The 24,258-nt window shown below is 36.7% G+C and overlaps 1 protein-coding gene across 2 annotated transcripts in view; it reads left to right on the forward strand.

Moving 5' to 3' along the window:
• Positions 1-21,918, forward strand: part of HS3ST5 (heparan sulfate-glucosamine 3-sulfotransferase 5) — a 255,286-nt gene extending 233,368 nt beyond the window's left edge. For both annotated transcript variants that reach the window (XM_063441283.1, XM_063441284.1), the window contains 2 exons: positions 12,394-12,532; positions 19,865-21,918. In XM_063441283.1, coding sequence (XP_063297353.1) covers positions 12,426-12,532; positions 19,865-20,795 — 1,038 coding nt within the window. In that variant the 5' untranslated portion in view covers positions 12,394-12,425 and the 3' untranslated portion in view covers positions 20,796-21,918. The remainder of the gene's footprint in view (positions 1-12,393; positions 12,533-19,864) is intronic.
• The last annotated feature ends 2,340 nt before the right edge of the window (positions 21,919-24,258 follow it).

Raw genomic sequence — 24,258 nt, forward strand, 5'->3', positions numbered from 1 at the left:
AGAAGATTACTCCCTTGGTGAAAGATATGACGGGGAAGAAACTTAAGTATTTCGGTGCAATTCTTGTTACCTGATTGACATAATTGATATATGAAAGAGAAGAATGGGTTTAAGAAATAGTGACCTTTTCTAATCAGTGTAGTAACTTGTAACAAAACACAGCCATTCAATATATAACATACGAGATAAAAGTCAAGTTGATTAATGATAATCAAGTAATTCTAATTCATTCTGTTATCATCATCAAACATAGTCATCCAATCCATTACATTGGAAATTAAAGTAATTTTAACATTATAAAATTCTATTGATCCATTTATTTAGAATAGAACTGATAATAAACAATGTATTATCACTAATTTTAGTGTTCTGTATCAGTTTTCCTCACTTTTTAGATTTTTTTTTTTTTGCTCCAACTGACAAACCAGCTATGGAGGTGAAACATCATGATGTGGTCTAAGTATACGATGCATCATGTGCTATGAGTTTTTGTTGTTGCCCACAATAATGAACTATTAATTATGCAACCATAGATACCAATGCCATACTGGCATTGTAACCAGTTGCTTAGAAACCTTCTGGAAGCAGAGGTTGAGGAGAGAGGGGAAAAATGCAGACTATAGGGTTACGAGCATTGTGATCTCCATCACTGAACCATTTAGTGGTTATTTGCTGCCTAATTCTGTGTATGGCGTGATTTGTTATTTGGGGAACAGCTAATTATTGAGTGCATGTCCTGCTATGAAGTTGTAACCATGCTGCCTGATAGTTCCATCTGTTGTTTTAATCACTGGTGATTTGTACAGATAATCCAATGTTACACATGGAGTATGCTGAAACAATGACCATTGACCATCGGGAACTGAAGATATTTTTCAACTGAGGACTTGACCTTGATCTTGGTGTAAATAAAGTGCATTCTCAGGCATTAAATATGATTTAATGCTACACATTCTCAACTGATTAATTATATCCTTTAATGGCTAAATCTGAGAATATGTGATCATATCTTGGGCTAAAACAAAGATAAAGCATGACACAAATATCGTGTTGAGTATATCATGTAGACTATCATAATTAAAAGATGCTGGACATCAAATAAGGATTCTGAAGGACAGTGAAGGCAAAATCCAGGCAACCAAAGTATAATAATTTCTGTTGCAGGGGTAATTGGGGCAATTGACCCTAACCAGGCCAAAGGGTGTGCCCATTCAAACCAGGGCTAGAGGAGGTCTGCCAAGATATGAGTAATTGCCGTATTGTGATAAGCAGGGGTATGAAATCATGTAAATTAGACAGGTTTTAGGAGATAATTGTTAGATGAATGTTGCTATCAATTTTTGAGAAAGCCATGTTTTGACTGATATGGAAATGGGATCTAATTTATAGACAAAATGAGATTTATAATGAAATTATGTGGTTCATTGGCAAGTTGGTATGAAGAAGTGGAAATGGGCTATAATTGGAAACGGATATGGGGTTGTAAATGAGTATGGAGGAATGATGATGTTATAAAAGAATGGAGGGGATGACGATGTAAAAAAAGTTAGTGAGTTAGTGAGTACTGAATGCATACAGTAAATTATGAGAAAGTTAGTCTGAAGTATGCACAGACCACCATACAAAACAAGCCTGACAGAAGTTTACATGAAGTATTATAAAATAAATGAATTGATAATTTTTTTTAATGAAGATTAAGACAGATGATAACTTGATAAGACATCTAACACTGAGTGGATGGGAGCATCAGTGATGACCTGAAATAACCAAAAACAAATACGTAGCTGTACAATAACACGCAGTCAGTGTATAACAGAGCTATACAGAGCTCTTTGTTTTATCCACAAAGTTATAATCTGACCGTGGCTCTCCTGAGATGAAGCCTGTGATCCACTCCTGAATATTCCTTCGAAAAAACAAAAGAAAAAAATATATTTTTAAATATGCCTGCCGTAATTTATTTTTGTTGTTTAAATCTTAATCACTGAATAGAAAATTTGAACAAGGAAAAAAAATCAAAGATGTTGAAAGGTGAATTAAGATTGCACTAAAGGGTGCAGACAAAACTCCAGCATCCTGTAATCAAATCAATTTTTCTGAAAGAGGTAGAAATGCATAAAGCCTAAACATTTCTATATTCTTCCAATCTCTCAAAATAGCATTCAAGGAAAAGATCAAATTAGGAAGAAGAGGGGTCAGATGGAGGTATCAGAAAATGCACAATGTATGTGAAGCTATGTATACTTTACTTGCGTAAATTTAAGTGGCCAGGTCAGGGCTCTATTGCAATTCTAATCTTTTTAATGTGCTGTAATATTAGCTCTGTGATGATCACGAAATGCAATTATTTGAAAGTGGCTTCACTAGATTCAATTTTGCTGAGTTTCATCTATTTAATATTTTATTTTAAAAATGTCTCCTAAAGAACTGCACACTATGATGGAGTATGAGAGGTGATCTCTACAGCAGTGTTCCAACCCAGTCCTCATGGACCACTGCTCTACAGGATTTTATAACAAACCATTTCAATGACAATAAATACAGTTCCAGCCTAAATAGAATGAGTCATATATAGAGTTCCTTCTTCTTAGTGAACTATACTGTTTTTTAGATTCTAAATTACATTTGATAGACCTCAAAACAATCCCGTCTGTGTTCTCATACTTTGTTTTTTGTATTAGTTCTCTGAATGTGGCAAGCTGTTTTAGGTTAAAATCTTTACATAGATATGTCTTTATATATTTATTTATATAGAAAATGGTGTAGTCTATCTTCTATCATATTTGCATTTCATGTGTTGTTATAAATATGCATGTTGTAAATTCCATGATTTTCTACTTAAAGGGAGACTATAGGAACCTAGACCACTTCATCTCAATGTCATGTCCACCCAATTTTAACCCTGCAGCTGAAAGCATTGTGGTTCTGCCAGAATGGCAATGTTTTCATTTTAAAACAATGGAGAAAGCATTGGATTGGCTGAGATCATCCATCTTAATGATCTCAGCCAAGAAGGCTGAGCAGTGTGTCATAACCTGCAAGGTAAGTTAACTCTCAAGGAGTTCACTTTTAACCCTCATGGGGAGGACCTTATAACCTAAACAGTGACTAGTGTACTATTGCTTTAGGAATGCACATGTGTATTCCTAACGCTATAATGTTCCTTTAAATCTGATCTATGTTGTACAGATTGTATTGTGAACATTAAACTTTCAGTATAATTTGATGGTTTTAGCTCAATATCAATTTGCTGCCCTAAATTCATCTCCATTAAGTCTTTATATCTCCAATTTTCCTCTCTAGTTTCTCCCTCTTCCATTCTCACTTCCTTCTTTGCTGTCTCGTTTTTACTGTCTTTGTATCCAGCACTGCATCGTAAGATAGAATAGTTCAAATATATATTTCAGGGGGCAAGGCCTGACGGCTGAGCGGGCAGGATGCAGGTTAAGGGGGGAACCTCAGCTTAACCTTGATATAAAGCCTACAATTGAAGATATCACACTGTTTTGTGGCTGAAGTTTGTTTACTATAACAGAGAAAATGTTCTGTAATTTTGAGTTTTTCCAGTTTCACTGAATTAAGTTTTTCCAATTTAACTGAGTGCTTTGATGTGGCAATTATTTACTGTGGCCTTCTGGCTATTTCCAAGCAGGACAGGCAGCCAATTCCCCACATTGGTACAGCATCAACATTTATTAAGGTTCCACTTCCCCCACTTTTGGAACAAAGGGGATTACCCTAGCTCGCACTGGACTGGAAAACTTTAACCCTCAGAAAGAAGCCAAGTTAAAAGCCCACACGAGCTTCCCAAAATGGCTGATGCAAACCAGAGTGCTCTACAGTGTTCTGAGCCACTGCGCTACTTCTTATCCCCGTTACCCCCATTTTATTCTTTAGATCGGGGCACCCAAAAAGTAGATCCCCAGATGTTGTAGAACTACAACTCCCATGATGCTTACAATGACAAAGCATCATGGAAGCTGTAGTTTTAAAACTTGTGGTGATTTCCCTTTTGGGGACCTCTGCTTTAAATTGTAAACTCAAGGGCTATCTACCAAGGCACTTTGTATAAAAGAGCGTCAATGGCTAATTCCCAGCTCACGGGCAGGGCTGTCATTACCGTTTGTATTGGCATGTGTTTGTTGTATTGTTTTTGTTTTCCCGTTGTACTGCGGAATATGTTGGCGCCAGTACTGCTGAATATGTCGGCGCCAGTAATAATAAATACATTTCACCTGCTGGCAAAATATTTATGGAGAAGTGCATCGAACTGCGCATCTACCTCTGTAATATTTAAGTTTATGGAAATGTAACTTAAATCATACTTGAACATTTTTATAAGAGTAGAATAAAATAAAATGCAAAAGGCAATAAAGCGCAAAGCTATTATAAAAAAGATCCCTGCACAGAAAGCCCAGATTGTTGGATGTGAGCCAAACAGAAATAAATTAAGTAATTTACAGTACAAGCAAGTCAAAAGATATTTGAAAAAATAGAATTGTATATATCAGCTGTCTATAGAGAAAAAAGAAAAAAGCACAAAGACTCTTCACAATAATCAAAGCAAAACAATCAGCAAAATCCAGTGACTATATCCGTGAGGTCCAATGGAGTATATTAACCCCTTAAGGACCGAGGTCCTAAACACCGGCAGGTGGCATAGAACGTCCCAACCGTCCTTTGGACTTACCGGGCCCGCCGTTCCAAAGGCGGCGGTCGTGATCCTGGGGTCTGCCTGGGAGCTCAGGCAGACCCCCTCTGCCCGATCGGCCCCCTCCTGCCATGTGATCGTGGGGTCCTTGCGATCACATGGCCGGAATAGCCGACTTATACAGTGCCTGCAGTTGGCCTGCCTGAGCTCTCCATAATTGAAACAGAATTTAACATTGTGTAACTTACTAGATATTGTGAGGGAATTAAAAGTTTGAAAGTTTTTATGGTATCCCTTAATTTGAAATAGTTCATGGTCAAATGCACTTCTTATGGGTATTTGTAAGAATTATGATAACATTTCTGGGTATAGAATTTTTTTAAAAAATGCCAACAGAATCTAAAAGTGATATGTGCATGTGGGCATAAAACACACATATATACAAAGTATGTGTATTATAAAAGACATTGATGGGTTTTATTGTGGTCTACAATAATCCATATATTATGCCTGTTGCTGTCGTAACCCTTCCTGCCTCCTGTCCACTCTCTGGCTGCCAAATTGCAGCATTGAAGTTTGACCTACATGGTTTCTGTAATATCTAAGAATAAGGTGTCGCTATAATTTAATGTTCCTTTGCATGAAATTTGTTATTCACTCCCGTGAATGAAAAACTGCACTAAATGTAAAGGAAAGATAGGAGGGGCTTTATGGAATAAATTTGCATTGCTAAACAAAATTTAAAATTAGTATAATACGCATGAATGGGGTTTAACTATATTTTAGTGCAGTTGTGTGTTTTATATATGTTTTCCTATGCCTTTGTGAAGACACTTATTTTCAGAACATATTTTCTTATTTTACTGCATTTTACGACTTTTTGAATATGCACATGCTGATATATAGCTGTATTTTTTAGGCTAAGTGTAGATGATCATTAATTCCACTGGGCTCTTGAAAATTTCAAGAGATTTGTGATAAACCAGAACCATTTAGTTGTCTGCTAGAAGTGATGACTCGCTTTCCTTTCCAGTGTACCACATGCTCAGAATGAATGAAAATTATTCTGCCAATTCTGTGCCAGAGGACAACTACGACATAAGATAAATATTTTATACACAATATCAAAAGGAGGATGTACAGAGCACATGGTAGGGGAAGGATCTTGCCTTAAAGCAGTTCCTATGCTAATATAACAGATATGATTAGTATGGATAAATCAATAAAACAGTATTTAACACTGTGAGGTCCAGATGGAGGGACAATACAATGTACGGTCCATTCAATAGGCATCAAATGTATTACTAGAAATTCAGAATAAGGTTTGTGACTGATTCGCTTATGCAATATAATCCTCTATAAGAGCTAGTATATATCTTGTTAGAGTTTTACTAAACAATTGCCAGTGTAGATTGCCTTTATTACGGTTGCTGTTCTGCTAATTTCCTAAGGAAAACTTGTCGTCTGTTATATAGATCATTTTATAGCCAGGACAGCTGTAGCAATAGAACAATTTGTAGAAGTCAAAGCAGAAGAAAATAAAAAATAAATGTGTTTGTCATATATTTAACACATCTAGGATATCAAGAAAGGCTGTAAACAAATGTCTAGTCTAGAGAGCCTCAAGTTTGAATTAAATTACAGGGAATCTCCAGTGCCAGGAAAACAAACCGTTTTTCTGGCACTGGAGGTAACCTCTCCCTCCCACCCCCCAATCCCTGGTTAATGAAGGGGTTGGCGAGACTGATCCCGCCCACCGGCCGAGGAGACCTAATGCGCATGCGCGGCAATGCCGCGCTTGCGCATTAGGTCTCCCCATAGGAAAGCATTGAAAACAAATTTCAATGCTTTCCTATGGGGATTTGAACAACGCTGGAGGTCCTCACACAGCGTGAGGATGTCCAGCGACGCTCTAGCACAGATAATCTGTGCTATGGAGCAGGAAGTGACCTCTAGTGGCTGTCTAGTAGACAGCCACTAGAGGTGGAGTTAACCCTGCAAGGTAATTATTGCAGTTTATAAAAAACTGCAATAATTACACTTGCACGGTTAAGAGTAGTGGGAGTTGGCACCCAGACTACTCCAATGGGCAGAAGTGGTCTGGGTGCCTGGAGTGTCCCTTTAAGTTTAATGTATCTACCATTAACAATAAAACACACGCACTGAACATGCGAGTGGTGTCTTTTTGCTAAATTACATCATCACAAGCTAATAAAGGGACACTCCACTGCCCAAATCCAAAAGAGAGAAAAAAATCACTGTTTAGTAGATATGCTCACAATGAAAACATGCATGTCATTACTGTTGATATATTGGGGGATATATCTAAAAACAACTTGGAAAAGCTGCAGTTCTCTTGTTTGCATCCTTTGCAAGCCCTCCCCTTCTAAGTCAGCCCAGGCATTTTGTGGCTGTCCAATCACAGATTTCCCATCGCAGATCAATGAGAAGTCTTTGCAAGGCAGGTAATCGGAACAATTACCTGTGTCTTAAGTTTAGGTCCATTGAGCTCTGCAACAAGGAGGTAACATAGCCTGTTGTCTGTTTGACAGACAATTTGTATTGAAATCTTCACTTTTTATACAATAAAAAAGAAGAGACACTCTTCACACATAAAGCTCTTGAGCAAGCTGAAGTGCTTCAGGTTTCTGGAGTGTCCCTTTATATAATCGTTTCTTCAAATGAAGTCATTTTGTATATATTTGTAGATTGCCCTTAATGCTCATTGGTTGTTGGCTATTCCTTAATATTGATAGGCTGTTAGTTCAGTACTGTCATGTGAGGGGTTAGAGTTATACTGAAACATTTTTTATCAGATTAACTATAATATATAAATAAATATATACGTAGCAGTGTCCCTTGAAGTGAGTAATTTTGTGTGTCCACAATAGTCAGTATTTGTTTTCTATGATTTTGCGAAATATATATATTTTTTAATCAGGGCCAACCCTAGCAGAATCAACCCTAGTATTGATACACATGGTCCATTTAATAGTTATTAGTGAGCTTGTTAGGATAGAGGAGACAGTTCTTATTATTTTAGATGAGAATTCAAGTTCAGCTTCACATTACATAGTTACATAGTTACATAGTTACATAGTTACATAGACGAAAAGAGACTTGCGTCCCTCAAGTTCAGCTTCCCTCACATATGTTTTTTGCTGTTGATCCAAAAGAAGGCCAAAAAAAAGTTTGAATATATTGTATATAGTGTATATATATTCCTTGAAATATGGTGAATATTCCAAGCTAAAAACAGCCAAGTGGAAGCAACTCTAATAATCATTAGACAGGTTTTGTGGAGCTTATAAGGAACATATATAGAGACCCCTTGAGCTCCTAACTCAAGTTAAGTGCCAATCAAAGTCAATGGTTTGAGTGGGGCAAATTCAAAGAAGCTCAGAAATTCTTTGCAAATAGCAATTTCACTGAAGTTTTTCAAACCTTAAATTTTTTTCAAAAACTAAAATTTAGAACACCGTGTAGAGATAACACGAATCAAACTAACTCTGACCGAGCTGTAAAATGCCTGTTTTGTTTTTGACTTCATATGTGTGATTTCCTGCTCAAACGGTGAAATTGATCTTATTGATTGAGGGCAGAATTTGTTTTTGGAGAGGTGATAGATTTTTTACAATTTGAGTGTGAAACATTGACATTTTTAGTAAAATAATATATTTCTAGTAGAAAGTAATTTTCCAGTTCAGAACAGTAAGGTTGGAAGGACATTCAGTCATTTATAGAGGAAAAAAATGAGAATTCCCACTTATTGATTAAACAGGACAGCAATGTACACGATAATTCTCCAAGAGCAAATCCACTAGTGGAAAGCACATAGGGCTATAGGAAATATGAATTCGTACTATGCTGGCTGCTATTTTCTTTTCCACCAAGACCTTCCTTCTGGAAAAAGGATCTTGATATAGGAAGAAAAGTCTATCGATATTATAGGAAAAAACATATTTATAGTTACTTCTATTTATCTATATGCCTGCCAGAACACTGGTGAGACCTCACTTGGAGTATTGTACGCAGTACTGGAGACCGTATCTTCAGAAGGATATTGATACTTTAGAGAGAGTTCAGAGAAGGGCTACTAAACTGGTTTATGGGTTGCAGGATAAAACTTACCAGGAAAGGTTAAAGGATCTTAAAATGTATAGCTTGGAGGAAAGACGAGACAGGGGGGATATGTTAGAAACATTTAAATACATAAAGGGAATCAACACAGTAAAGGAGGAGACTATATTTAAAAGAAGAAAAACTACCACAACAAGAGGACATAGTCTTAAATTAGAGGGACAAAGGTTTATGTTTCTATATTTCTATCAAACAGTCTCTCTCTCTCTCTCCTAATTTTATATATATATATACAAATGGAAGAAAATTCACTATTATTAATTTAAAATCATCTAATGGTCGCAAATAAACTGCATAAGTATTTTTAAATGGTTGACTGGTGACCCCTGCTGGAAATCGTATATACAGCACACTTCTTTAAAGATGATTATATTGTCTTTATGAATTTAAAAAGCAATTTGCTATAGCTAAAAAACTTCTTAAGATTGCGCAATTAAAAAAAATCAACAACCGGATTGTTAATTTGTGTTATTTTTGTTGTATATTGTTAAAAAGTATTCAAAAGATTATTCAAGAGAAGTATTAAATATATATATATATATATATATATATATATATATATATATATATATATATATATATATATCAGTTACCGAAACTTTGTTGGTCATCATTTCCAGTGAATCAAATAAATGTATTTTCTGGGCTTAATATTGATAATCCTATATAAATAGTCTAACACTCACCAGTGATTAATTTAGGACATTTTGGGCACTGATATTTATTATATTTGTGAAATATTATATAAAGTTTAACCCTTCTAGCATTTTTTTTTTCTTCAGGCTATTTTATACAGTCCATGAAATTTCTCCAGACTTTAACCTTATGCTATGCTATGATACAGCTGAACTCTACCTTGGGCATACTATGGTGGTATTATATCTATTAATATCAATATTACCACTTTTTATCCTACTGTAGACAAAGATCATGTGAATCTCTAAAAGACGTGGAACTCTTAGGCAGTTGGTATTGATAACCAACTGATATGAATGTGTGATGTCTTATGCCTTCTTTCACTTGCCTTACATCATGATGTTGTTGTACCAATATTGTCAGTTGGCTAACTGCAGGCTGTCTTTTGCTTTGTACAATTTATGTCAATCCCCACTTGATTCTTATGTTAATGAGTCATTTTTAAGCTACAGACTCATTGACTCAAGGTTCGTTGTGCATTTGATTGTTGATACCCAATCGTGATGGGTAAATATATATTTTTTTAAATGGACATTTGCGATAAAATGAATCAGTTTGCTGACACCTAAAAGCACAGCCTAGTCGAATGGACTGACACATTTGTCTGTTGCCCATTCACTCTACACATAGTAAACATTCCACGTCCTAATTACATCATGAATTCTTTAACTGATTTTGTACTATTCACAGTGATACAAGTGAATGCATCAAGTTACATCAATAAGGAGTCACTTTCTTCACCTCAATTCAAACTATGAGTCTTTTTATATAAAGGACATCAGTTCCTAATGTTAAAGACACTCCGTGTATACGCCGTAGCTGTTGATATTGCTACTAACAAATTCAAGTACAGTTGAGTTTCTTTGACAAACTGATACATTCTAGAATGAATACAAATTTAATTTCCAGGATCTAATTTCTATATAGATTTGTGAGTTCTATTACAGTTTCCTGGAAACATTTCACTTTGTCATGCTGGTGGGCAGCAGGAAAGAAATCAATTGCGTAATTAAGGTTGTGGCTTTGGGGTACCTCTTTGATTAGAAATTCCTTCACGCAGCATATCAATTTTAGATGATGTAGGGCAGTAATTTCCATGTGCTACCCATCATCAAGTAGCAAGGGCCCAGAAAAGAAAACCATGGTGGCTGGTGCAATCCTATAATTCTTTATTTTTTTTAAATGGGGGTCCAAAAACTTCTTTAGAAGGTTGTAGATCCAAACTTGTTCATGAATGATACATATCATATTGCTGCAGAGTTACTTGTTTTGTCATTACTATTTGTAGACAATGAAAGGATCTAAACACTCACTTAACCAAACTTCTACCACCTCGTTATTCTGGGCACCTTATTATTCTGGGCACAATGCCGATACGCTAAAGAGGATATAGCTTGTCTGAAACTGTAAATATCTTATTTAAGATGTGTAGGGAAATACATTCCTCTACTGGACTAGATGTCACTACTGTTTTACAATGCATTATTTTCTCCCTCTGTATAATATAGTCTTATTTTACTGCCAAAGAGCCGAGCACATAATCTGCATATATATGTTATATAATTCTCATTCCCTCTGAGTTGCCCTGCTATGAGACCTTGGTTTTAAAGTTGTGTTGCTCAGAACAGCTGCAGCGGATGTCACAGTCACAGTCTAAGAATTCTGTCAGGTTGAATGTTGCAGAATTCTCTATAACAATGTCATATTGCTCTTAAAAACTGCTTATATAACAACTCAACTTTAAATTATTTTTTATTCTTGAAACCAAACATTTTCAAAATCTCTCTATCTGTCTATAATGATGTCCCGAACAGTTCGCCGGCGAACATAACGTGTTCCCCCTATTCGTCATCATTGAGTAAACTTTGACCCATTTTGTACCTCACAGTCAGCAGACTCACAGTCAGCCAGCCAATCAGCAGCATACCCTCCCTCCCAGACCCTCCCACCTCCATGACGAATAGGGGCGGACCGAACATCGCGCGTGTTCGCAACCGCGAACACGCTATGTTCGCCGGCGAACGGTTCCTGGCGAACTGTTCGGGACATCACTATCTGTCTGTCATCTTTCTGTCTGGCTGTGTGTCTGTCTATGTTTATATATTTGTTATGTGTGTTTTATATAATTTATCTGTGTTTTGTTACTTCTGTATAAAAATGTCAGTTGGACATAATCCCTTAGTTACATAGCTGAAAAGAGACTTGCGTCCATCAAGTTCAGCCTTCCTCACATCTGTTTTCTGCTGTTGATCCAAAAGAAGGCAAATCTTTATTTCTTAAACAAGCAGCTACTTGAATTAATCACATTTGAATGGCGTGATACAAAAATGGTTTATTCTAGCATGCTTTCAGATAACACATTTGCATTGTGGGCAGTAATATATCAAAAACACATGGTAAAACATTATTAATTCCATATTTTTAAATATACTTTTATACATCATCATTATAAATTACAAAAAATATTTTATTGTATTAATTCCTACTTTTTAATCCCAAAATCATTGATGATAAATAGTGCACACATTAGTAAAACACGAGATGAAAATAATGTAACACCTTTGTCCACATTTTGCAATTTTGTTTTAAATAAATTAATTTATAATTTACTTTATCATCTGTATTTTTTTAAATTACAAAATAGATATAATTGCGATAAGGCATTTTAAGTACATGCATAATGCTTGTATATTTTATACTGGCTGCATTTTGTGTTTTGTTTTGGTGTATTTTTTTATTTTTTATTTTTTTACATGAATAGTATGATTTAGTCACATGCAAGGAAGTTTGCAGAATATGGAGTGTGCCTTCATCAGTTGTAAGAATTGATTGACTGCCAGATAATAAACATAAGCTTGTATACTGCCACTTGCTGATGAATGGTGTGTGTGTGTTGTTCCCCTTAGACTGAAGAAGTCCTGAAGATTGATGGAGGGCCATGCAATTCAAACAGCAGGCGTTGCTGAGACAGAAGCTCTTTGTACTAGGCAGCCTCGCTATTGGAAGTCTCCTATATCTAGTTGCCAGAGTTGGGAGCTTGGATAGGTAAGTCTCTTTAAATCTTTTATTGTGCATTCATTTTTTTTTTTTATTGGGATAGGCTGCTTGAGACATTTTATTTACATTAGATTTTTTTTAATTTTTCCAATATTTCTAAATACAACAAAATGTAATGGAATTATGTCACATAAATTGACTGGTACAATTTCAAAGCCTGAGAAGGTTTGATCAATCTGAGACCAAGCATGTGAAGTTTTTCTAACAGCAACCCTAGTTGACCACCAAGACACCAGAGATTAGACCAGGGCTTGATAACCATGAATTTGCTTGTCCCCATTTACCACGTCTAAGTGGAGAACTGGAGAAAGAAGGGGGAACCAAATTGTAAACCTATCTAGAGTCCTGTATGATCTTAATGCTTCTTTGCTGTATCTCAGAGACAACAGTGCAAAATCTGAGTGCATTACTACTTGTTATTTTATTACTATGGCCTATCATTTCTCTCAAATCAACATGCTGCTAAAAACAGATAAATCACATATAGAGTATATAGAAGTATAAAAAATTAAAAGTAAAAAGGAAATAAAATGAGTTCCAAATATGGAGCGGCTTCCCATCCATTCAAATATCGCTGCCTTTACGTCTAATTTTCAGAAGACTCTCCTAAACTTTATGAGGTGGGAGCGTTCTTAAAATCTGTATGTGGAGATAAAAGAAACAACCAATGGTGCAATATATTCAGCAAGCAGATAGTAACTGGTAAAAAGTCTGATATGATCCTACTCATGTTTCAGAGAGCTAGGACTAGGGACTAGCTCTAGTATGAAGTGTGTACAGTAGTATAATCCCCACTTATAGGATACGTGAAATGGTGTCTTGTCTGAAGGAGGGTCATATGAAATATAACAGGAACAGCAATAGTGTTCTCTATTTTAAAATTAGGAGTATAAAATATAAAGTGGTTACTCACATTTACATGAGCAGGCGGACTGCTCAATATATAGGGCTTGAGTGGTATAATCCCCACCTAGGATTCTTTGGAGTAATGTCTCACTGAAACAGGATAAAACTCAGAAGCTAGGTAAAGAAGTATGAAACAGTAAATTAAAAAGTAAAATGGCAACTCACAGAAAGGAAGTGACCAAAATACCTTTTTTCAAGTGGAGGACTAGTATCCTCCACTTGAAAAAAGCATACTGGCATGCTGGCCCCCATCTTTTCTCTACTGAAGTGATTGTAATGCTTATATTATCCCTTGAAGTATTAGGTTGGTGAGGAACTTATCAGGTTCTTATTGCACATGAAAAGGTGCTTAAGAATCTAGATGCATTCGATATTTTAAAGAAAATATATTATGTTAGAAATACAAATTCCTAAAGCTAAAGTTTTTATCTACCTCTGTTCCTGTATTCACCCTCCCCCAAATGAGACGGTTTGACAGGTGAGTTTACTTACCTTTCAGCCATTGCCATGTTGGTATTCACAATGCCACAGTGTAAATGATCTCAACCGATCCATTGTTTCCCAATTCCAGACCATCTAGTTGAATAGCCAAGTTTAACATGGCTATTGGGGCCGAAGTGCCTCTTGTAACTGTCAGTGTGACAACAACAAAGAGACAAGTTAACTGAGCAATGTAAACATTGACATTCATGCAGAATGGCAATTTTTTAAGTTGCAGGATTGAACAGACAGGGAGTCTATTTATTTACCAAGGAGATCTGTGGACTACATTCAAATATTGATTGTCTTGGAAGCTTATTTTAAAACAAGCATGTTGCTATTCACTATTAAGTGAATAATCCCCTTTGTTTCTAAATCTCACCCATGCACACAATTTAAGAAGATATAGAGAATAAATGTAATCCCACACTGTTTTGTAGTACAGAACACATTAATAATATTAAACATTCAAATTATTGGTCAAATTTTAAAATGCATTACAAGGATTCATTTATCATATATTGCTTTATAATTTGAATGCAGCTCATCAAATTCCATTTAGAAACAGCCATCTAATGCATGGAACAAGCAGCAATTTTTGGATATATTATACGTAATTTTAACTATTTTAGATCTGTGTGCAGTGATTTACATAATGGTGTTATTTGCATAATTTCTGAAGTTTAATAGAGTTCGTTTTACAGAATTCAGTATTTTCATGCATTTAATTATACATATTTTCATTGAGGGTATATCTAAAAACAGCTTGCAAAAACTGCAGATCTCTTGTCTGCTGTCTTTGCAAACCCTCCCCTTCTCACCCTACCTAGACTTTCTGTGGCTGTCCGATCACAGACTTGGGAGATCTGCAAAGACACCACAAGTCTGTAGTACTCTGGGTACAAGCAGAAAGAAAAAGTACAAAGTGCAGTCAGCAGGTGTTGTATGTGATATTGTGTAACAACCTACAACCATCGGTACCTACTCCATTTCTATCACCCTTAGGCAAAGCAGGGGGAAAGTTGAGCCTAGTGCACCTAGGTGACAGGGACAGACAGATTCCCAGTCCACATCATCTTAGGGACTTGTTTGGCACCACATACTGTTGGGTTTTATTCCAGGGCATGTCAAAACAGCAAACACTCACCTAATTGCTCAACTGATTCCCGTAGGGGGTAGTTTCCTTTTATATGACAGAAGGGGGGCCCTTTAAGAAGATGATACAGGCCATTGTTCTGCAATATATACTTTCCTCATAACTCACTTTCAGCAGAAAGATAGTTTAATCAAAGTATTATTCCTGCATGCTACTCTTGGAGGAGCAGTCTACTAATGCTGTAGGTTAGAGGGTATACTTCACCACATTATTACATTTGGCCCATATATTGCCAATTGTGACCCTACAATTTGCAGCGTTTCATCCACTTCTGTGATCAGGATATTTGGTTTGGCAATTACTGCTGTTCGGTCTAGTTCCTGTAGTTCGGCGATTAGTTCTCGCCGTGGTCGGTTACTTGTGGTGCGCCCATGGCTCTCCAGCAAATCTTTCAATGTCGGTCTTTTGAGCTTGTCATACTGGCTTTCCATCCGTTCAGCGCTTCCTCTGGGGATAAAGGACCATCCTACCGCTCAAGGTCACTCTCCTCCTTGGATGTGAGCGCTGCCCAGGGGCTAACATATCCAATTCTCCCAAATTCCTCTGTAGACAGGGATGCTGCATGAGTGCTAGCGTTGCCCTCAATTTTTAAAATCCAACGGGCGTCTCCAGGGTGCTTCTCCTCTCACTAGGAAGCCATCCCACTGCTGCCACCAAGCGTGGCGGTCACCCCGTGAGAAGTGGTGTCCTTTTCCCCTAGTGTGGGAAGTGCTGCAGTATTCCCAAGTAGATCTCCAAGCAGACCATGAATCCAGTATAGCTTATATAACAGCTAGTGGTTATAGCAGGTATAGCTGGTCCCTACAATTACGAGACGAGGCTGCGTGTTGAGGGTGAAGTAAACTGATTTTAATGGGACCACAGTTGGTCTTTTATGACAATCTCCATGAAAGGAGTACTCCCATCTGGACCTGATGAAAGACTGAATTACAAAGTCACAGGCCAATGACAACAGTGTAACAATATATGACACTCCCATAGATATCATGCAATCCCTCCCCTCTGCCTGGGAGATAATTGAGTAAAGTACTGTATTAACTCAATTATCTCCAGGCGAAAAAGAACACAATTTATAGCCACCCCTAAAGTACCCCAAAAACTTGCATAAACCCCACAAACAGTATATCCCTGATAGCCTTGATCTGGGTGAGTAACATATCCAAAAGTTACCCAGATTGGTTAAGGGGTTCAGGAGTTTCATGGAAGTCTTCTTTTGACCGACCGCACACAATACTCCTGCCCAACATAGTTCCATAGATTCAGGTTGTGCAGTCGTACTCTTTCTGGAGCTTCAAATATAACAAAATACCAACAGTAGCAGTTCGTGGGAGAACTAGTCGTGTACCCCTCATTCGGGAGTTTGGTTTCACCGAACGCCGCTTTAGTCAGATGAATTTTCACAAACATAGGCGAGCATGGAAGTCTCAGCGGTGTTCGAGCCATTGAGTATCTGTTCCATGCACTCGACGACCAAACACCGCTTTAAGCGTTCAACAAAACAAGATGGCCGCCACCTCGTGTTCGTCCATACAAACGGCGGCCACCCAGCCGACCACTTAGACTGTTCAAGTGTTTGCGGTTAGATTAGGTGTTAGTGGGGTCAAGTGGGTCAACTAGCAGCACACGACTGTTCTGGGTGGTCCATGTGTTCGGTACTTTGTTCGGTATACAAATCAGATTGGGAAATCTGTTCGGTTAGACACTGGCACTACTTGTCCTAAACCAAAGCTGACAATTAGCATTTAAACTCATAGCCTAATGGATTGTAGTAAAAAGGGTAAGGACATGCCACATGCAAACAGTTAACTTGACCTTGGACTAATGACTTGATGAGCTTTACTTAGATGTCATTTTGTCAGAATGTAGCAGCACTTAAAATAATAATAACCCGATATGGTATTTTTAAAAGACTTTTTATCTTGATATTACCACTACACACCGAGAGTATCTATTCTTCTATATTTGAGTGTATATTTAGCTACCACTGTGAAGCTAAGGGAGGCAGAACCTCTAGGAAAAGGAACAACTTGAGCTTGTTAATGGGAAGTCTGGCTTGTTTGCCCTGAGATATTTGGTTTTGGTCCACCTACTTATTGGGATTCAAGACAGGTCTGAGCTGAGATAGGAAAAGTACACTTAAAGGAACATCCCTAGCACCATACACAGGAGTGACAGGAGTGACATGAGTGTCCTAGTGCACTGTAAGCAGTCAACCTGTTTTAGATACCAGTCCCCACCCCCACTACTTCCACTGGAGCTTTCAATCAACACCAGCTGTTCTCTCTCAGCCAGTGAGCTAAAGATAGTGGAGATGGTAAGTCATCTTGTAGACCCCAGTTAAGATGACAAATCATTCTAAAATGGTTTGAGGTACTTAGAAGGAGGGGTGCAAGGGCATACCTGGCACCATAACCACTACAGCTTGATTTTTTTTGTCATACACAGAGCTGATAAGAAGCTACAATAGCTATGTAAGGCAAGGCATATGACAGACATTTAGTATACCATACCCAATCCCTGTTTCTCATATAATTTTTACAGATCAAACCTTGAGCTCAAATAGAGGGAATGAAAAATGCATGGGCATAACTTTTACTAAAGGTAGCACCCAAGCAAATCTGTGTCCTCTGTACCTATAAAAGGTGGTTTCACCCCAGATTTGTAATATACCACGTCCCTGGAGCAGTAACACTCATAAAACATGTGCACCATTTCCTCAGATTTCCTTTGAATGTTTTCCATTTTCCCCTGCCTAATGGATTTTTGAAAAGATGTTATGTAAGACTTTTTTACCAGCATCAATCGCATTAAATAAATTTGCGCATGTATAGAAATCATATGATCCACATTGCAATTCTATTGTAGAATACTGCAAAGGTGACACATTACTTTCCCAATCAGCATGGCATTCTGATCTTTTCACTGGCTGGGCAGGTGGTTCCTCTTTTAGCAGCATGTCGGCACTGCCCACCTGTATATAATGGAATGACGCAATATATCACTTTCGGATCACGTCCATTCCTGGAACCCCATTCTCGTACGTTTTGGGGACACTGGGATGACGTGGAAAACAGTGGTTCTCTTAACAGCATTTCCTACCCCATAGTCAGTGCCCTGTTATGATTTTCCTTTGGTTCCTGATCAGTGCTCTTTTGACTTTTGCGTTTGACTTTGGCTTATTCTCTGACCCTATCTCTATCATTCTGACCTGGCTAACTTTACTCATTCACCTGTATATCTGTTATCCTGATCTTGGTTTGTCTAATTGTTTACATATTTTCTCACTGTCCACGTTAAGTCTGGCCGTTCTAGGCACACAAAGTGATATCCAAAAAGAATAGAATTTATTTCAGGAACCGGCACAGTCATATGTTGTATTTGTATACTTTGACCTAGTTTTTGCGTGTTAGGGTAGCACAGATGTTACAAAAAGGGGTCTATTTCATAATCCCTTTCCAACTAATATTACAAATGTTTGATTATGTTGTAGAATGCAGGAGTAGAAATTGCATACTAAAAGTGAAGAAATAATCTACCTGTGTTTCACTTTTATCGCACATTGGGTAATTCAGCTGCATTTTAGCTAATTTACTTAAAATATATATATCAATGTATGTGAATCATGCTTAAAACGAAGGTCGGGACTGGACCACAGCACTTGTCTAGGTAAAGACATTAAATAATATGAGTATTCCAAGCTGGTGAATAACTATAAAATATCTCTGAAGTGATACAACTAAATACACTATACTGTTGAAAAACATTTATTATAATGTCTTTGTATTTCAAATATAGTGCCCCATGGAAACAAATCACAGAATGGAAATGTATCTGGACAAAAAGGGACAGATAAAACAGATATAGTATATATATATACATACATTCATTATGGTCTACTTAATGTCACTGTGTCAATGTATGGAGGCTAAGAGGACACCAGTGCTGCATTTCAAATATAGTATTCCACTGATAGCTATCAGAGAGGAGAATGAAATGTACAGACGCAATATAAAATCTCATAGTGTTCAACGATCTAATTTATTATAGAAGATTACATATTAAAAAAGTGCATTGTCCGAAATAATGCAGCTAAAGTGCCTGATCAGCACATGTTTAATGAAGAATTTAACAGGGGAATTTTGGAGCAGTAACCTGTAGAGAGGTTTTTGGCACTTTCATGCATCCTAATTCATGAGATCACAATGCTTGAAAGACAAAAAAATTATTCAGACAACCCAAGACATTACGTTGTAACCATGCTACTAATGAGACTATTAAATTATAAAAAGACATAGAATTTTTTTTTTAAGAACTTAAAATAAGGCTGCTAAAAAATTTATTGTATACAATGGAATATGGCCATTTACATCAATATAACCTACTTTAACTCAGTATACTCAGTTTAAAAAAACAAAAAACCCATAAACACTTAATGGTTAAAACTAATTATATATTTTCAACATTACAGTGTCTTTGTGTTTTAAATAACCTTTAAGCCTTTAAACTAACCGATAATCCAGTTTTGACTAATAACTTCAATCTAATCAAATGATTCTCTGTGAGATTTCCAAATAGAAGTAATAATTTTAGTTATTAAACATATTTTGATAAAAAAATCAAAGTTAAATACTTCTGAGTTTGACATAATTTTTTATTAAAAATGTTTTTTATACTTATCAATCTTTATAAAAATGTTGTTCTTCCAATATATATGAGATTGAATTACCTTTTCAGCCTACATTCTAATTCACTTTTTCCTTACTGATCTTTTAATGCAGATTACCTCCCATTTGTCCAATTGAAGGTCGGTTTGGACCACACAACCAGGATGGGATCAATCTCCGAGCTATGCAGTTTAAGAGAGGACTACTACATGAATTTCGTAAAGGAAATGCAACAAAAGAGCAAATCCTCCTACACAACCTGGTGCAGCAGCTACCAAAGGCCATTATTATAGGTGTAAGAAAAGGAGGCACAAGAGCCCTTCTAGAGATGTTAAATCTACATCCTTCTGTGGTCAAGGCGTCCCAAGAAATCCACTTTTTTGATAATGATGAAAACTACGCAAGGGGCATTGAATGGTATAGAAAAAAGATGCCGTTTTCTCACCCACACCAAATAACTATTGAGAAAAGCCCTGCCTATTTCATCACGGACGAAGTCCCCGAACGAATTTACAAAATGAACTCATCAATAAAATTATTGATAATTGTTCGGGAACCTACCACGAGAGCTATATCTGACTACACTCAGGTGTTAGAGGGCAAAGAAAGAAAAAATAAAACTTACTACAAGTTTGAAAAAATGGCTATGGATCCTAACACATGTGAAGTAAACACCAAGTACAAGGCAGTAAGGACCAGTATCTACACCAAGCATTTGGAGAGGTGGCTTAAATATTTCCCGATAGAACAATTTCACATTGTTGACGGAGATCGTCTAATCACAGAACCACTGCCAGAACTGCAGCTTGTGGAAAAGTTCCTCAACCTTCCACCTAGGATTAGTCAATACAATTTGTACTTTAACGCCACCCGAGGGTTTTACTGCCTGCGGTTTAACATTGTCTTCAACAAGTGCCTGGCAGGAAGCAAGGGGCGCATTCACCCAGAAGTTGATCCTTCTGTTATAACCAAATTGCGCAAATTCTTTCATCCTTTCAATCAAAAGTTTTACCAGATCACTGGGAGGACATTTAACTGGCCCTAAACTGCTATTGTCTACAACACTGTGTGTTGCATAATGCTTTCAAGTAAAGTCTGTAATAGGACAGGTATGCACTTTTCATGGGCACCTTGATTAATTCATTCAAAATACTTTTCATTTATGGAGTATATGTATTATATGTACGCGACCAAATATTTGAAGGAAACTTTTCTTTCTATTTAGAATTATTTGAACAGGCAAAATACGTGGGACCCTTAGATCAACAGCATCATATTTAAAAAGTTACAGTGATTGAACTTACTTAATTTAGGCCAAAATAGCTCATTTTTAAAAACAAAATTCCAATGTGCCTGTGTCCAGCCATATTTTCTCAAATTGTAATGCAAGTAACTTTTACCTTTAACAGTGCATAAACCCCTACAATAAATAACCAATATATCACTCCTTAGTTTTATTTGAATCTGCTTTGTAAATGTTTCAGAAAATTATATGTGTACAAGTACAATGAAATAGGTTTCCTGTTAATGTAACATTTAACTGGTATTAAAACACAATTCCAAAACGTGTAACAATGCTGGTCATAAAATCCCCTACATATCTACTAGCAAGATAAATAAAATGGGAAATGTTGATTTTGGAATGGTTCTGTCTCATTTATAAATCTGCTATTCCCTATTATGCAAATGATCTGAATTTGCATGCCAAGACATACCAAGTCCCAAACAATGAGTATGCAAATTAATTATTTTAAATATCATGTGCCGTTCTGCTGCTGCAATCAATAAAAATGTGTTATGCTCTGTCACCTGTAGCGTGTAAACACAAATAGGTAACAGGTGTCCTTTAGCAAAGAGAGTTACCAAAGGCACAAAGACAATGGAACTTAGTAAAGTTAGATTTGGATATAGTTTATTTATTGCAAATTAGTTTTAAAAACTCACACATCATTTCTTTGCATATTCAAAATTTCCGTTTTTGGCTTGTACAATCTACATAAAACCCAGGTTTAAATGATATTACATAGTAAAATTAATAAACATTTCTGAATGACAGATAGGTGCGTAATTAATTTATGTGCTCCAAAATTCTCGCTGCTTATGGCTCTCTTTGTCTTGACATAAATGGTTTATTAGCCAAACGCCTATTTTTTTTTCAAAATTTAGTCCAAAATAGTCGATTTAAAAAATAAATCATAATTTGGCTTTTTTTTAGTATAAATTATAGAGTGCTGTTTTCAGTTCACAACCAATCATTTTTTTAGCAAATAAACCCCAAAATGTTCTGTCTTAACTGAAATCCCACTCCTTTGCTGTGAAAAAGAGATTATATTATTTTCGTATTATGATTGAAAATACAATACAATACTTATCTTATTCTTCTGATATAGTTCCAAAGTTTCAGTGGTGATTTTGCACTATTCATTTTTGTACAGTTAGCTGTCACGTATAACATGTGGACAATAGCATAATATAGAGAGATCTGGTTAAATTCTCTGTTAAGCTTGTATATCTGTCAGGATGACGATTCTGTAAATAATGTATATTTTATTGTACATACTGGTTTCACATTAAGTAACTATATTTTGTAAAACTGAGTATGACTTTAAATTATTGTGAAAAGTTTTATTGTGGTATTTGAAATGGAATGGATTAAAATCACTATATGTGTCTCTGTTCATTGTACATTTTCTTTAAACTGTGTTGCAGTTGAAGTTCTAATCAAAAATCTCATTCATCACCTGTTCCTTTCGAGTATTGTATAGCGCTTTGAAAAGAGAAATAATTACTATTTTACATATGAATTCTATTACCACCACCACACTAAAATTCATGAGACACAGTTGTTGAATTTTAAATCAAAATTTGTGTTCTAAATGTAAAAAATAATGAGTTTTGCTTTTAAAATTTTTAAAGGATCACTCCAAACAATATACAACTGTAGTAGTTATAGTACCATGAGTGCCCTGACGCAATCTCACATTAAGTAGTCAAAATCTCTTAGGATGGTATGACAACTAACCGTGGTCCCTTTGAGCTCTTCCAGCCACAGCCCCTGATTGATAGAAAATGGAATGATGGCATCCGAAGGTCCAAAGCACCGTAAATTGAGCTGCAGTGTTTATGGAGTTTAGAGTACTTCTTAAAATTGTATGGTGAGATCCTCTTTACGTTGGTGGTCAATCACCAAATCATGACACTTTCATCCTAAAAATATAGTTTGTATTTTTTTTTTCTACCTCCTAAGACAATAAAAATTCTTGTTAATTCTATAATTGTCTCCTGCAATGACTACGAGCATCCCACTTCTCATCAGTTTCACTCGAAGGCTAAATTATCCTCTTCAAATCCATTAGGCTTGGAGAATCATTTCATTATGAATTGCAATTCATCTGAAATTTGGGCTGATCAGGTGATCTTCTGAAAGCACGATTTCCGAAGCACAGTATAGACTAATCATGGGACAAACAACTTGAACAATTGATAAGCATGTTCATTTCAGTTGTATTTTCGAGTTCCACCCATGGAGCCAAAGAAAGAGATAATTGATGGGAAAAAGATGGTTTATGGTTAGGGGCCAGTAAATGTTGATTTAATTCACAGATCAAGTAAGAAGTAACCAATAGAGGGAACAAAAGAGGAGCGGCAGTACTTGCCCTTTTTTCCCTATTGTATATTTACAAGTGTTGATTAGATTTTTTTTGCTGCTCCTCTTCTTTTTCCTTCTATTGGTTACTATTTGTGAACCAAATGCATTTATCAGTGTACTGCAATAAAGATATATAATATTTACATGCCCTTTTGGTTCTTCTGAACTGTTTTCTCAGATTTTTTTTCCAGCAGCTGAAATTTGGATGAGCCAAACTACCAAATGCATGAAATTCTGCTGTCCAAAAAATAAATGTATTTTCAGACAATGAGATTTGGCCAAATCAAATTTTCCCCTGTGCACAAGTCTTTCCAGATCTCCGATTCCTTCACACCTAACCCAAGTCTCAGTACTTACAGTGGTTTTCTATAGGGTTTTATGATTCAACTTAAAGGACCACTCTAGTGCCAGGAAAGCATACTTGTTTTCCTGGCACTAGAGTGCCCTGAGGGTGCCCCCACCCTCAGGGTCCCCCTCCCGCCCGGCTCTGGAAAGGGGAAAAGGGGTAAAACTTACCTTTTACCAGCGGTGGGCGGAGAGCTCTCCTCCTCCGATCCTCCTCCTCTCCTCCCATTCAGCTGAATGCGCACGCGCGGCAAGAGCTGCGCGCGCATTCAGCCGGTCACATAGGAAAGCATTCATAATGCTTTCCTATGGACGCTTGCGTGCTCTCACTGTGATTTTCACAGTGAGAATCACGCAAGCGCCTCTAGCGGCTGTCAGTGAGACAGCCACTAGAGGAAATAGGGGAAGGCTTAACTAATTGATAAACATAGCAGTTTCTCTGAAACTGCTATGTTTATAAAACAATTAGTTAACCCTAGCTGGACCTGGCACCCAGACCACTTCATTAAGCTGA

Source organism: Pelobates fuscus, chromosome 2 (assembly GCF_036172605.1).
Source record: "Pelobates fuscus isolate aPelFus1 chromosome 2, aPelFus1.pri, whole genome shotgun sequence".
NCBI classification, from domain to species: domain Eukaryota; kingdom Metazoa; phylum Chordata; class Amphibia; order Anura; family Pelobatidae; genus Pelobates; species Pelobates fuscus.